The following is a 15014-nucleotide window of genomic DNA, read 5'->3' as shown; positions in this document are numbered from 1 at the left end:
GGATGTAATCTTTTCTTATGGAAGAAAAATATGTACACATATAATCTAATTGTTAAATATTGTTAAGTAACTTTAATGTCATAATCATATCACTAACTTTTAATGAAAATAAACTTAAAAAAAAAGTTATTGTTGATGAAATCTATGTCCAAGCAAAAGTAGGGAGATGATTAATTCATTTAACTAAAAAAAAAATAGAGAAACGTATGAATATCTATCTCAAGAAACACCAATGTGCTAGACTTATGTTGAAATTCATTGCAAGGAAATCACCCTAATGTCTCAACTTGATGGTTAACATATTTGCAGCCGCAAAACCAAATGGGTTGCTAGACAATATTCCCCTTGAATAGCCGCAAAGAAATAGGGGTTTTTAATCTCAGTAATTTTATGATACTTGGTTTCATGTAGGATAAATTAATTGAATCTAAATAAATAATAGCAATAAAATAAATATTAAGTAATTTTAAAATAGTTTTAAGGGATATCATTTACTATTTATATTTAGCAGGAAGAATAATAGTTATAATAATGACAAATATGAGTTAAATTATAGATTGGAGGTTAATTTGTCAAGTTAGACGTAAGAAAAGACAGCTACTAGTGAGTGGGGAGAATTGATAATTGGGAAGCCAAATTTTGTCATAAAAAAAGAGCATAAAATTAGGAAGAAAATGTAATTCCAAAATGTTTAAACATTGCTTGAGCCTTGAGTTGATTCTACTCGATCCAAACACAGGCAAAATCATTTGGAGTTTGATTCCCCAGTATTTGTATAACAAGTGGCGATCCAAACATAGCAAAATAGTACCAATAAATATATTGAAACTAATAGTAGCACTGATCAAAAAAATTACTATATTCAAACCTTTGTCTGAAAATGTGCTTCACCTTAATTCCAAGTTTTTTATTTTGTACACTACAATATTCAATTAGATGCACTTCATTAATTGTCTTAATTGTTAGGGGCACATCGGCCCTCCCCAACTATATCTACTCTCCTTTCTCCTATTCCGCTTCCTTGTCCACCACCGGCCAATCATCATCCCGCCACTGCTCAGTACTCTATCTCCCGAATTCTTCCAAAAAATAAAGGCCTTATGCTTTATTAACCAGTAGCTAAGTGTTTTTTAATTATAAGAAAGATAGATAGATATTACATTTATCTCACGAGCTTGAATTATGATATGATAGAATAAAATAAATCCACAAGTATGCATTGCCCTTGCCCATATCTACTTAGGCTCAAAATTAGGGCGTACCCAAAACTTGGATGACGTTACTCTTGTGAACCATGGGCCAGGGCTGAAAGCAAGCAGGTCCCACCCAGTCCCCGGCATTTGGTCCAGTGCAGGATTATTGGCTTTAATTGCCTTAAAAAATTATGCTACATAAGATTTTCATACATAGAAAAGGGGTCTACTCCCAAACTCAAAAGTGGATGCATGAGATAATTTATTGATGCAAACCAAAGCAGACAATTAACAATTATTTCAAACAAATAAAAAGTGCTGAAATAAAGATGCGCAGTGCTTGAGCGCTCACACAGGCGTTACTTACAGTGCATTCTAATTAAGACACAAATTAAGTCATAATATAAATCCACACGTTTTGCTTCATCAAGATAACATACATCAGATGATAAAATGTGCTTGCTGACTCTTATGAGGGAATGCATACCATGCATGCATCATTCTCCCATGCTTCCTTCTTTATCATGGTAGCCATCCTGTCATGTAATTATTCACACTTGGCCCCGCGTTGACCACTGATATTGGATCAGGCTGATATCTGTCACAGTGGTAAGGCAGATTGTTGTTTTCTCTGCTTCAAAATCATATCATTGATTTCCTAGCTTTTCCTTTTCAGTATCATTCTAAATAAATGTTTCAATTTTTTATCACTAGAAAATTTCAAGAAAATTTAGGAGGTCGTACCCAATTTGTAATGTTGGCTCACACTCCAAGGGATGAAAAAAGCCATCGCCCTGAGGCTGAGCTGGTTGTCGCCCATAGCCCACATCTTCTGCATTCGGATTCAGTTGGAGTGAATTTACTTGGTAGCCTTCCACCAACTGCAGAGCACCAGCCTACAAGTCATTGAATAAGATCTTGGACCTCTTGGTTGTCTCAATAATATATATATATATATATAGTCGAGTTAAGAGTGAACAGAAAGGGTTAAGGTTGGCAACTGAAGGGAATTAAAATTCCCTTCCTGATTGATTTGGTACCCAGAAAAGTTGTAATAGTAACCTACCCTTTGTTTTAGGGTCTTATTGGCTTCATTAAGTAGATGTTCCTGCATCAAAAAAGCCAACCAAGAATATCGCATTGGTGAGAGAAACAAGAAGCTGCCTTCCATACTTATGAAGCTTAATTCAGATATTTGCTTACCTTCCGTTGGAGATCAGTGAGCTGATCCAGCATGTATTGGGTCTACAACCGAATAATAGAGTGAAGTGAGCTAATACAACATAAATGAAAGGGAAGAAAAGAACATGTATAAAATAGCAAATTTCTAGTGTCTTCTTTACTCTAGGTGGAGGAGATTATATTTTACAGTTTCATGTTCTTTCTCGTAACATTTTTACACAACTCAGGAACCCAACAAGCCTCAGTAAATGCTGTGCAAACAAGAACAAACAACATTTGAATAAAACACTGAAACTGCTCTTCATGATATATATATATATATATACCAGTATTCTTTTGATTTATCTAAGCATGCATGTGCTATCTAACATGTTATCTGTGTTAGAATTGCTGTTTTCCCACCATTAGTAGGGTTGGGACGCGACATGCTGCCTATTTCACTACTGTTCCAAATGCATGGCTTCAATATATAAATGCAGTTTCTCCTTTCTTTTAAAAGAAAAAGGTAAGGATTTCTTATGTGACGACGATGTAAGTAATGGAGTCAAAGTACCCGCGTCGATCTGATCTGCTTCAATGATGAATCGAGCTGCCTCTCAAGAGACTCAAGCTCTTTGCTGCTTAAAGGGCCCAGATCTTCTCCTAGTAAATTCCTAAAGAAATATATCAAGGAAATAATTAATCACGTCCATACATACAGCCTTTGCGTGTTAAGCATATATTTACCAAAGTAGGGGTCATTTCAAATTTTCAGTGGCTGCTGACTCACCTTTGGGACCTTTGTAGGGCTTCATAACGGGCTTTAAGCTTCAGATACTCCTGCTGACTGCTTAACTCCTATAGGGACAGCATGAAAATATTACATACATACAAAAAAAAATTTAATTTGAGTTGTCATAAACCTTTACCAATAATATTTGACAGCGTTCTTACACTAGTTCAACAGTATCCCGTAATCTGCATGTATTGAATTAATTTATTGTTACTTATGATCAAGCTTATTATATTCATCCAATGAATGCACCATAATATAGAGCACCTTCATTTGTCTCTACCAATTCTGGCATTGCTTCCATTTACTTGTACAGTAACTTTATTTGACATTAATACAATTTTAGAGTAGTATGCTTCTGAATGTAAAGTTAGATGGCACTTTCTTCTGCTTTATAAACTACAGATTACAGCAAATTTTAGCATAGACAGACATGGACAAATTACTATCTTCTTTTATATTTCTAATTCCAACAAAAACTCAACTTCTTCAACAAACTAAATTGTTAAACATACTCAAACACGAGAGCAAACAGTGCATCATCCAGTGTAAGGACTTATGGAACTTATTAGACCAAGAATTGGACAAAAAATGACGACGCCCATTTTTTTGTGTTTCCGAATGAAGATGACATATAGTATCATTGCCCAACTGAACTGAATCAATTGTCAATGCAGTTTAATTTAGCTAAATTTTCAATTTTAATTTAACATATAGCTGAAGGTTTCTGCATCAATTGCCAAAAGTTAACAAACGGTAGCCTTTGGTAGCATGATTTAACTTGTAGACAGTGGTAATAAGCCTAACTCTTAATGGAAATATGGCGTTATTTCATTCTCTTCCAAATTTGATCATTAAGAGGACATTAAGGACACCCAAGATTTCTCTCAGTATGCATTCTCACATTGCATCTTCTCTGTTTAATGCTTTTTGTCTTTCCACTTTTCATCTACTGATTGATTAGTGTTGAATGAGGGTGTAGACCCTGCTTATTTGTTTTATTTGCTAATTTTTTAACAACAAAATATAGGAAAGATACCATCATTAATTGGCATAACGTAATTACAAACAGTCAAAAGCAAAAAAAGGAAAAGGATCTTAATTGGACTCAGTTGTAACAAATATGTGTGTGTGCGTGTGCGTGTGCGTGTATGTTTTCTTTAATATATTTATAATAAAATATCTATTTCTAACTACATGTCTCCATTTCTAAGATGGAAATGATTATTTCTTAGATAGCAAAAAATAACGTGAATACTTTTGGAAATAGATGAGACGATATCCTAAGAGAAGTACATATTTAGTTCAAAACTACATCCTCCCAGCCCCAAGCAAAAGGGTAATAATAATAAAAATAATTATGTCTATAAATTGGACGCGAATTGTTGCCAAGTCAAGGTTACTTTATGTCATATAGAGAAGCAGTGTAAACTCTAAAGAACAAAAAGGAAGGAGGCAGTTTATGCAAAAATAAGCTGCAGAGTTTAGCATTACCAGAGCCTCCCTAGTTGACACATTTGTCTCTGGAGCTCCATAGTTGCACTTTTGGTACCTCTCCAAAGTTTTGATCATGCTATTCATCAAGGTAAATTTTAGTTAAAAGGATTGCAAGCCATTAGTAAACATAGTGGCAGGAACATTGATATTGAATTAACAATAATGGATCTCAGAATACAAGAAAGCACATAGAATGATTGAGCACAATATTTTAACAGTTTCTAGATGCATTTTGGTGATTGATTTGATAATCGTATGTTGAGTGGTTTTTCACAATGCAAGATGCCATCAAGGATCTTAAGTAGGTTATTCCTAGGACTTATTTTGACACTTAAGTTCCATCAATTTAAACCGATGAGTGATTGAAAAGGGCAACAAACTATTGGAAAGACAAAAAAAATCAATCATACAACTCTTTATCAAATCATAAGCATCCATGAAACAGAATAAAAAAAAAAGCTAATAAGAAAAGTATATAAAAAATTTTCCAAAAGCTTTACACAGTCATCCTATACTTAGGGCAAAGCATAATCATCGCAAATTCATATATTATAGTGTTTGTGGAGCATAACATAAATGAGTTATTCTATCAATTAAGGAATAAGAGACATTCAAAAAGCTGTTAGAGAACACAAGGACATTAAAATGAGAAAAATATAAAACCAAAGCTCAAAATATCAGCTCTTGAGGATCTTCAAGATCTACCATGGCAGTATCAAGCGAGGAAGATTAAGGATGATTGAAAGGGAAAGTAGAAATCTTGCCATTTTGAAAGGGCATTAGAGAGGAAAATATAACAATTAAAAATAATGCTATAAAAGAGAAATGCTCACCATTTTGAATTTGTCTAAGTTGACATGCTTTTTCTTTTTCTTTTATTTTTATTTTTTAAAAAAAAGATTGCAAAACTAATTGTCATATTCAGTCCTGGCAATTGGGGAAGCAGCTAACTAAAATCTTCATAAAATGATCATGAAATATAAGGCTGAAAGCCTGAATGATAGAAGTTGATGTGTATTAAAGGAAGCCAAAAGTGAATACAATCAATTAGTTGGGGTTTTATTTTTTTGGTACACTAAATTAGTTGGTTTTCATTTTTCAACAATGTTGGGCATTTGGCTTTGAACCTTTTTTCACAAAAAAAAGCCCTGATCCCAAGTAGCACTCTTCAAACATACATGAGTTAAACTATGCTATATACATATATATATATATATATATGATGAAATGAAAATTAATTAGCATATTTATACTGTATTAATATAGTATAAATAAAATAAGTAATAGAATAATTATTTAACTAAAATTAAAATTAGTGACAAGAGGAATTAGGACAAGCAATGGAAGTACAGACAGATGAATGGTAAACCAGTTTTTAAACTTAAAAAAGTAGGTCGGAAAAACATGTCAGTTTCCGCAAAAATTTAGATCTGAGGGGAAGTGGGCTGTATTTGATGAGAGAGTGAGAGAGGTTTTTAAACCTTTAAGAGTTGAAACCCTAACCTGGGATTGAGGAAATCAAAACCCTACAACTCAGACGGATCTGTGGAGATGTCTCCATCGACTTCAACTGAATGAAAATACTTGTGAGAGAGGGAGGGAGGGAGAGAGAGAGAGAGGCATGCATACAAAAAAGAGAGAGAGGTAACAAGATCCTCTGGGAAGAAGGACGTTCGTTGTATCAAAGAAAAGACTCGTCTGAAGAATAGAAAGAAAGGACTCTGTAAAATGTCTTATTCGCCTTGCTTGATTGATTAGTAACATCTGATACTGCACAAGACACCACTGAGCCCCTGCTTCTCCACTGGTTTTTTGTCTATTTTCTTTCGAAAACGTTTTCACAATTAAAACACCCACAAATTGCTCAATACGAAATTTACAATATTCCAAAGGAACAGATTCTAATTACCTGATCCGGCCGATCAAGCTTTAAAGAAAACGCCATTTATGTATAAAGAAAAATACTTGTACCTTGGTACGTATGCAAAGGATTAGAAGAAAGATTAAAAATAGATAAAAACCCTAAAGCTCAGATACCGGCAGCTTATCAAAGATGGAAGATGGTGGAAACTTTCAAGCAGATTAAACTCATTGAGTACAAGTTGCAAAAAGAAGATTATAATCTTTTCATCCAAAAGACTTGGTTGGTTTAACCGCAAGTGAACCATGATTTACAGTGATTAAGAACAAAAATGGCAAGACGAAAGATCTAATCAAAGCTTGAATGAGAGAAAAGCAAGAAAAGAACAAAAGCAGAAAAGCCTTTATTCAGGTTAAGAGAAACAAAGCTTTTCTTTTCCTTTTCTTTTTAATCTTTGAGGAACAAAAAATACAAAGAACTCATTCCTGAACTCCATAGCAAATAGGCAACAGATCTCTGAGCTTCTTCAATTTCAGAAGAAAACTGTATGTTAAAGTTGTTTTGTTTTGCTTAGAAAACTATGTTTTGAAGTTGAAAGAAGGTTAGATCACAGATATAACTTTGAAAGCATAAAAGATTTAAGCAAAAAAAAAAGGAGGAAAAAAAATTGAGATGATGAAACGAAAAAAGGAAAGGCAAGAAAGGGCTTCGGGAAAACCCAAAACTAATAATAATATTAACAAAAACATGAAATTATAGTCAATATAACAGTGATATTTTATAATGGATTTAAAGTTGTAGATCTAACATCAATAGGAACAGCAAAATCACTCAGGCCCTGCTATAAACGCCGAGACATTCACTAAAACGGCAAAGCTGAAACACGACTTTATGTGTTTACTCTTTTCTCAAAATTTCTCAGAAAGCTTCAATACAATCACTCAAAACAGCAAAAATCCAGCTCCTCAACCCCTCAAGATCTAAAGTCAGAATTCAAAACAAGCAAATAGGAAAACGAAGAAGAAGAAGAAGAAAAATTAAAGTATTTTCAGAGAAAGAGAAAAGAGAAATAAGCATAAGAGAGAGAGAGAGAGAGAGAGCTTTGTTTTATGGAGAAAAAAAAAAATTTCCTTTGTGTTTTCTGAAGTGTGATACTATATAAATTTTTCTCTTTTATTTCGCTTTTGAGAGAGGGTACAAAAAAGCTTTAGTTGTTTTGGTGATACCTTGAACTGCTGCAAAACTCGTACAGCTTTCCTCTATTGGAGAAGATGATGAGAGCAACCTCGGCATCACAAAGAACGGAAAGCTCATAGGCTTTCTTCAAAAGTCCATTCCTTCTCTTAGCAAAAGTTACTTGCCTGTTGATCTTGTTTTCAATCCTCTTCAACTCAACCCTACCTCTCCCCATTTGTTTTTCTCCTTCCTCCTTTCTTACCCTTCCCTCTTAACTCCAACAAATCAACCAAAACTCTTCTCCTCCTTTCCAATAAGCTAAAGCCAAACACAAGGATACCTCCTTCTGTCTCCTGCTCACCTTTAATAACCCTTTCTCTATTTATACTCTCAGTTCTTTAGATGGTCTTAGCTAACAACTTCATTAGAATCCCAGATCATATAATAAAACCATTTCTAATTTAATTATGGAAATTAAAATAATAAATAATATAAAAAAGTACTCGCTACTACTACTTGAAATCTTTTGCTTTGTTTAGCACACTAACAAATGATAAGACAGCCCAAACAAATACGTAGCAATAACCAGTTTATTCATATCCTGTGGTCCTAATTTCGTAGCTTTGCTTAATGTCAGCCGCTGGATGGGTGATCCAATGGTGGAAATGGGAGGCTGAAAAAGAAAAAGATGAAATAAATTAATAAGGGGAGCGAAGGAGGAAGAAGTTGGAAACCTTAACCAATAAATGCAAAGGGGGAGAGACAGTGCTACGTGTCCACAGGAGAAGTGGAGAGACTTCTGATAATCCACCTGACCATTTTCGGGTTCGGGCAATCATGTGACCTAACCTTAAGAAGGTGAGCCTTCGCATGTTCCCCGCAATTTACCGAATTACCCTTCAGTGGTGGCTCGGCTTCCATGTCCGAATCTCTGTCTGTAAAGAAATTCCACGGGTTATCTCCTTTTAACATTACTGTTCTACATAATAAAATAGTAAAACCCAAGATATGTGAGTCAAATACTTAAGCTACTAATAACTTTTAACATGCCATCATATAACAAATATGAAAATAAAGGTATGATAAAAAAAATGTTTTGTTTTTCTTCTTAAAAATAAATAAAAAAATGAACCTTGATTATACTATAATAAGTTTACCTCGGTCCTGTATACCAAGACCTATCCATGCTCCTTTGATATTACTTGAGTTGTTGAGTCAAATCCACATCTTTGATAATAACAAGAATTGCATGATTAGAACCAAAGCAAATTATGATGAGTGGGATAAGTAATGCAGAAAAGAGGAAATTTATTTTGAGTCCCTAGGTGGGACTTGGGACTGGTTTTAAGGAATAACGGGAGAAGCTTGCTAAATGCGGCTTTCACATTGTCTTCATCCCATCCATACATTTTGCATGCAATAAGAAATTTTGGTTGGACCATTTTTTTTTTATATAATTGTAATAGCAAACAAAAGAAAAATCTTATATTTTGTTTTTCTTTTTTTAACTTTAGAAGAAGTCTACACATACACGAGGGACTTCAATGATTTAGGAAAGAGTAAGTTAGCAATATAGTAATCTATTAAAATCACATTGATTTATACAATTGTTATAATTATGTTAACACATTTTTAAACTCAGAGTAGTATGGTAGATGCCAACTTGAGTTCGGAAACCTGGTCTTAAAATCGATTAGTGGTTTGATACAACTCAAGGTGGTAGGATATATGTCAAAGTTTGCATTCAATTTGGGAATGTTTTTTATATCTTAGACCTATAAGTTGTAGTTGTTTCTCGTTAAAATAGTTCAATTGATCTTGAAACTTCCAATTTCTCAATCTTATAGTCAAAATTAACAGAAATACAAGTCAAAATCGAAATAAGAAAGTTAAAACTAGAAACACAATGACCTTGCAGAAGTGCATATGTGACAGGTTGACATGGTAGAACACCTGATAGGCTAACATGACAGAATGATATGACAAAACACAAGGCAAAATGTCATGAAAAGTTAATGTGTTAGATATAGGCGATCATGGCAAATAATATCAATTCACAACTTAAGCAATATGAAGACAAGGTTTAAGAGAACAAAAAATAAACAAAATGACTTTAATACCATATTAATAAAAGAGAAATCTTGCCTTTTCCTTTAAAAAAATAAAAAAGAAAATTTATATTATAAATTGTGTATTTAAAAAAAAAAACTAACGGTATATATATATATATATATATATATATATATATAAAGGATTCTCAATATATAATTTAAAAGAAAATCGAGTTAATAGTATCGATTCTATAATCTAACAATATCGTCATTGTATCGTAATATGATAAAATCACATTAATGTAGATTATAATCACAAATTTGTTGCATGACTAGACTTGCAAATTATACTTACGTAATAAATTAATTATATATTGTTCTAAAATTTTCTTTTTCCGTTCGGGTGATCAATTAATTACTCTTTTATTTGGCTTCATCCACTTTACCCTTATAAAATCCGTAAACATTTCAGCTTTTCTTGTCCTAGTTTAAGAAACACATTAAAATCAGAGATGAAGTTCCCCTCTTATTATTTATGATATCTAAAAAATGGAAGATCTATGATTACCCTATTTCCTGTGCCTTCGATTCCTTTCCCTTCTCTCATTCAATCCAAACATAGGTTAATGGCGTAAAACAAGGCTTCAAACCCAAGCAATTATGATGGGAAAATTGGCACTAATTACAGCAATATAAAACTGGTTTGGTTGTTGATTGTGTTTTGCAACGAAATATATATAACATTTTATTAAATAAAAAGGAGAAAACATAGAAACCAATTAGAGAGAAGACAACTCCGGATGACGGTTATTGTCCCTCTTAGAATGATTATATTATAAATAGTATGAGTAAAAGAGTGACATGAAATTACCCCCCCCCCCCTCCCCCCTTTTCAATGGCATTCATCTTGATTGATACACATTATTAATAAATTCTAAATTTATTAAGGTGACAATTAATAGAAGAAATTAACATTGATTTGAAATTTCACACTGAATATTCAACTTCAACAATGTGGAATATGACCATCAAAAATAAATGCTAAAACTAAACTCGATGTCTTTATGCTCATTGTGCCTGAGCAGATTCAGATGGGTACACATTTTTATCAAAAGATACAGAGCATTGTGTTGGAAAAGGAAATTAAAGGCAATTGAAAAGGAAAAACTGGGTTCAACTCTTTTTTTGACCCGTAAGAGGTGACGGTGACAATGTGGAACATTACCTACTCCGTCAAACATGACAAAACCGAAATCGTGCTTAACACGCGTTTTGTACAAAGAACTCATCTTACTGCCTCGGGCCATTGGGAGAGAGTCTCACTAGAAATCAAGGTCACCAAGTACGAGATGACGCACGTGAATACAAACTAACCAAAAATTAGTACGAGTCTTTTTTTTTTTCTTTTTCAGAATATACTTGTTGAAATAGTTCACGAAACAAGATAGGAATCCAAGAGTTTGAACAAGTATGAATGCAACAAATTATATGTGTGTGTAAACATAACTTTGGCATAATACTAAAAAAGCTTTTAAATTATTTTAAAAAATTTAAATAAGTTTTTATTCTTCTATTACATTCAATTAAGTTTTTGTATTTTATTTTGAGTCAAATAAACTCTTTTGATTAATAGTTTATTAATTATTATTAATTAAAATATCATTTGTCATTTTATATCCTTATAATATTAATGTGGAGAGTGAAAATGTCTTATTTTCGTATCATCATGCGATATCAGCATACCATAACATCATCTATTACGATATATTAGTATGTCACGTGACATAAAATAACAAATGATATTTTGACTAAGTCAATTATTAATAATAAGAATTTATTTGATTTAAATAAAAATAAAAAGACTTATTTGGTTCAAAAAAAATATAAAAAATTAATTGAATATAATAAAAAATAATTTATTTAAAATTTTTTAAATAATTTAAAAAATCTTCTAGATACTATGTTTATAAATTATAAATATAATTTGTTAAATGACTCTCACAAAATCTTTTATGGATCGAAAATATATAATGGTAGGAAAGAAAATGGGCTCCACTTGTCATTTCAAGAGGAAATAAAGGACAAACATAAGCATTTTGAATTGGGGAAATTACAAAAGAGGGTAATGAATCGAAAATATTTAATGGTAACTGCCATATGAAAAATTAATTATTAAAAAGGAAATGACATTTTTTATATTTGAAAGGGAAGAACTCCTAAAATCATTTCACCCTTCACTATATATATATATATGTATATTGGTTTCTAGAATAACAAATCAGAGAGAAAAGGGTGATAGTCGGATTTAGTCTCTGTTGAGCTTGATTCATCTTAGGCGAGGTCATTTTTGGCTCAACAAGCTAAAGTTGCCTGTGGATAATTATTTCAATTTTCTATCAACACATGTGTGATCTCTTGACTCCAAAAATTGCCTCCCTAGGCCAAATTCAATCAAGTCATCTCTTGATCTAACTTCGGCTAAGCCAATTCCAACTAGATAATGGATGAATTCGACTTTAATGGTCTTGTAGTTAAGGGTGAGACAAATTATTTAAAATTAAAAAAATTGATCGAATTGAAATGAGTTTGATGTTTTGGTTTCTTTTTTTTTTTTTAATTGTGAGAATATCATTTCAGAAAGAGCTGTATAGTCCAAGAGAGGTATTTGCTTGTACAAAAGAAAAAAGGGTTAGCATAACCTCTCTTCCAAATCACCCAAGACCCTATACAAAGCTGGATCCAAGCAAAAAAGATGGCCAGCAAGTAGACATCCAAAATTTCCAAAAACCCATAATAAACATAGTTCCCTGAACATGTGTAGGAAAAGCGTAAAACAAACAAAAGCAGCAAACAAAAAACATAGATGTGTAGCAAATTGATTTGGGCATCTCCAAATGAAGCACACCAGATTCGAGTAGAAAAAACAATAGCACTTAGTATTGACCACTGGTATTCTAGCAGAAAATAGAGAAACATTTCATGTGTTAAAATTAAACAGCACCTAGTATTAACCACAAGAGATCCTCAGCTCTCTGTATTCCACTCTTGGCTAGGCAATTCACTTCTCTATTTGCTGACTGAGGTACATACTTTATATGCCAATGAGTGATTTTTTAGAGGATTTTCATAATCTACATGACAACTGTCCGCAATCTCGAAGGGACGTCATGTGGATTTTAAATCCATTTGACTACATTTTGAGAATCACATTCAATGATTAAAGAGTGGGATGAACACCACACAAATGCAGTGAAAAGAAGGGCATCTTTTTTTATGGCAAGAAGCTTAGCATTGTTTGAGTCTATGATTCCAACAGACTTGGAGAAGAGAATGCAAGAATCACCATGTTCATTATGCAAGATACCACCCACACCAGATTCACCAAGGTTCCCACTAGAAGCTCTATCAGTGTTAAATTTAAGCCACCCAACTTCTGGTTTAGACCATTGCATTTGAACTTTAGTTTTCTTTTTTGCAATGGGATTATTTCGTTGGCATGGGAATTAGATCAAATCACCAATACTTAAGTTCAGCCCCAGCCATTTTGCATTACACCATTAGGCCACTGTAGTTTTAATCAAATCGAAAATAAGTTCACTAACCCATTACTTACTTTTAAAGGTAACCTCATTCCTTAATATCCAAATTGTCCAAATGATGGAGTACCAAGCCATCCTCTATACTAACTCATTGTTAAAGCAACTGGCAAGTTCAAACCAAGAAAGGAAACAAGCAAGACGGTCCTAATGAGAAACCCACTCAATATTTCAGAGTTTTCCTCACCATTACCATAAAATCCATGTGCATTCACATGTGAAGAAGAGATAATTAACAGTTTCTCTTTCCTTCTTGCACAATAAACAAGTGGCTGCTGCCTCACTAATGATTATTCTATTAGCAAGAAAGTTTTTGACAAGGAGCAAGACTTGACCAAATCTGCCTCTAGTGCCCAGTGATCACAATGTCGTTATGTAGTGCTGCCCTACAAAAGGATTTAGAGCTATATTCACCACTAGTACTACGCATCTAGATCAACTTATCTTTGAACTCTCTAACTAGTGTTTAACTTTCTAAAATCCTCATAAGCTGTCCCCATCGTTCCTCATCCTAGCCTAACACATTCTGCCTTAGTTAAATGTGTCGATGCCATTCACTACCTTCCCAAAATCCAAAGTCAACAATGTTACTCTCCTTCTTGTGTGCCGGAGCATAAATCCTAAGGAAGGAAAGCTTGAGGTTATGGCCTTCAATCCATTATTCATCCAAAAAGCTTGCTTTCTTTTTGTTACCTAGGGAGATGCCTATACCATCCAAAACCAAGGTGTTGAAATTGTCACTGCCATTAAGAGGTTTGGTGATATTTTCCCATAATTGGGAGGATCTAGGTCCTTGTGAATTCCTAGGCATGAGACAATCAACCTTGTCATTCGTCTTACTTGTAATCACTTTCTTCCAAAGATTACTCGAGTCATTACCAAAATCACTAGAGCCATTTGTTAAGCAATGCTTTATTTTTGAGTCAACATCAATAATACCAACTCCCCCTCAATCACAAAAATTGCATACCAAATTCTAGCTAACGTGATGAAGTCTATGCACAAAATTAGGCTCGTCCCATAGAAATCTTCGCTGAATTTTATTGATAGAGTCTCGTACAGCGGCTAACATTTGAAAAAGTGACATATAGAAAATCAAAAGGCTATTAAGAACAGATTTGAAAAGGGTAACTTGCCCACCCATGGAGAAGGCCTTTGCTTTCCATGAAGCCAATTTACTTTCAAACCGCTGTATAATTGGTTACCACATGCTAACAAAGCTCTATCTAGATCCTAAAGGCAAACCTAGAGAGGTTGAAGGTAGCAAACCAGCTTTACATCTAATTTGCTCAACCCAAGTTTCCACCACATTTTGGTTAACACCAACACTATAAAGCTGACTTTTGTGGAAGTTGATTTTGAATCCCGATATCGCCTGAAAGCATCTTAAAACTCATTTAGTATTAACAAGAGAAAAAGATCTAGATCAGAAAAGATTATTGTATCATCAGCATATTAGAGATGTGAGACATGATTTTCTAGCTTATTTAGCTCTTAAAAGCATAAATCAAGCCAAACAAGATTTTTGAGAAACTTTAAAGAAAATGTAGCTTTTCTTTTAAAGAATAAAATTTTTTAAAAAGAGCTTAAAGAAAAGCCCCAAAGATGAGCTTTCTCTTCTCTTCTTTTAAAAACAAACAAACTTTTATGAAATACCCCCTCTTTCAATCAATCTCCATTTCCTTT

At 33.3% G+C, this 15014-nt stretch overlaps 1 protein-coding gene across 2 annotated transcripts; it reads right to left on the bottom strand.

Annotated features, from left to right (window-relative positions):
- Window positions 1-1431: 1431 nt before the first annotated feature.
- Window positions 1432-8241, bottom strand: LOC18608957 (agamous-like MADS-box protein MADS4). 2 transcript variants are annotated; one of them, XM_007043887.3, is made up of 8 exons: window positions 7732-8241; window positions 4642-4720; window positions 3145-3212; window positions 2929-3028; window positions 2397-2438; window positions 2260-2301; window positions 1938-2089; window positions 1432-1791 (listed from the first exon to the last, which is right to left on the bottom strand). In XM_007043887.3, the coding sequence occupies exons 1-8, from the start codon at window positions 7914-7916 to the stop codon at window positions 1716-1718; spliced, it is 744 nt and encodes a 247-aa protein (XP_007043949.1). In that variant the 5' UTR covers window positions 7917-8241; the 3' UTR covers window positions 1432-1715. The 2 variants fall into 2 exon arrangements, with proteins under 2 accessions (XP_007043949.1, XP_007043947.1); XM_007043885.3 differs by having other exon boundaries at window positions 1938-2074.
- Window positions 8242-15014: the final 6773 nt, after the last annotated feature.

The sequence above is a fragment of the Theobroma cacao genome, chromosome 2 (genome assembly GCF_053813885.1).
Source record: "Theobroma cacao isolate CCN51 chromosome 2, ASM5381388v1, whole genome shotgun sequence".
Classification (NCBI taxonomy): Eukaryota; Viridiplantae; Streptophyta; class Magnoliopsida; order Malvales; family Malvaceae; genus Theobroma; species Theobroma cacao.
This window is presented reverse-complemented; position numbering and strand designations above follow the sequence as displayed.

Excerpts from the sequence above, each read along its gene's own strand:
- LOC18608957 (XM_007043887.3), bottom strand. The coding sequence starts at position 7,916 with ATGGGGAGAGGTAGGGTTGAGTTGAAGAGGATTGAAAACAAGATCAAC. Across the intron at positions 3,213-4,641 it reads TGTCAACTAGGGAGGCTCTG|GAGTTAAGCAGTCAGCAGGA; the intron begins GTAATGCTAAAC and ends CTGTCCCTATAG. Across the intron at positions 2,302-2,396 it reads TCACTGATCTCCAACGGAAG|GAACATCTACTTAATGAAGC; the intron begins GTAAGCAAATAT and ends TTTTTGATGCAG.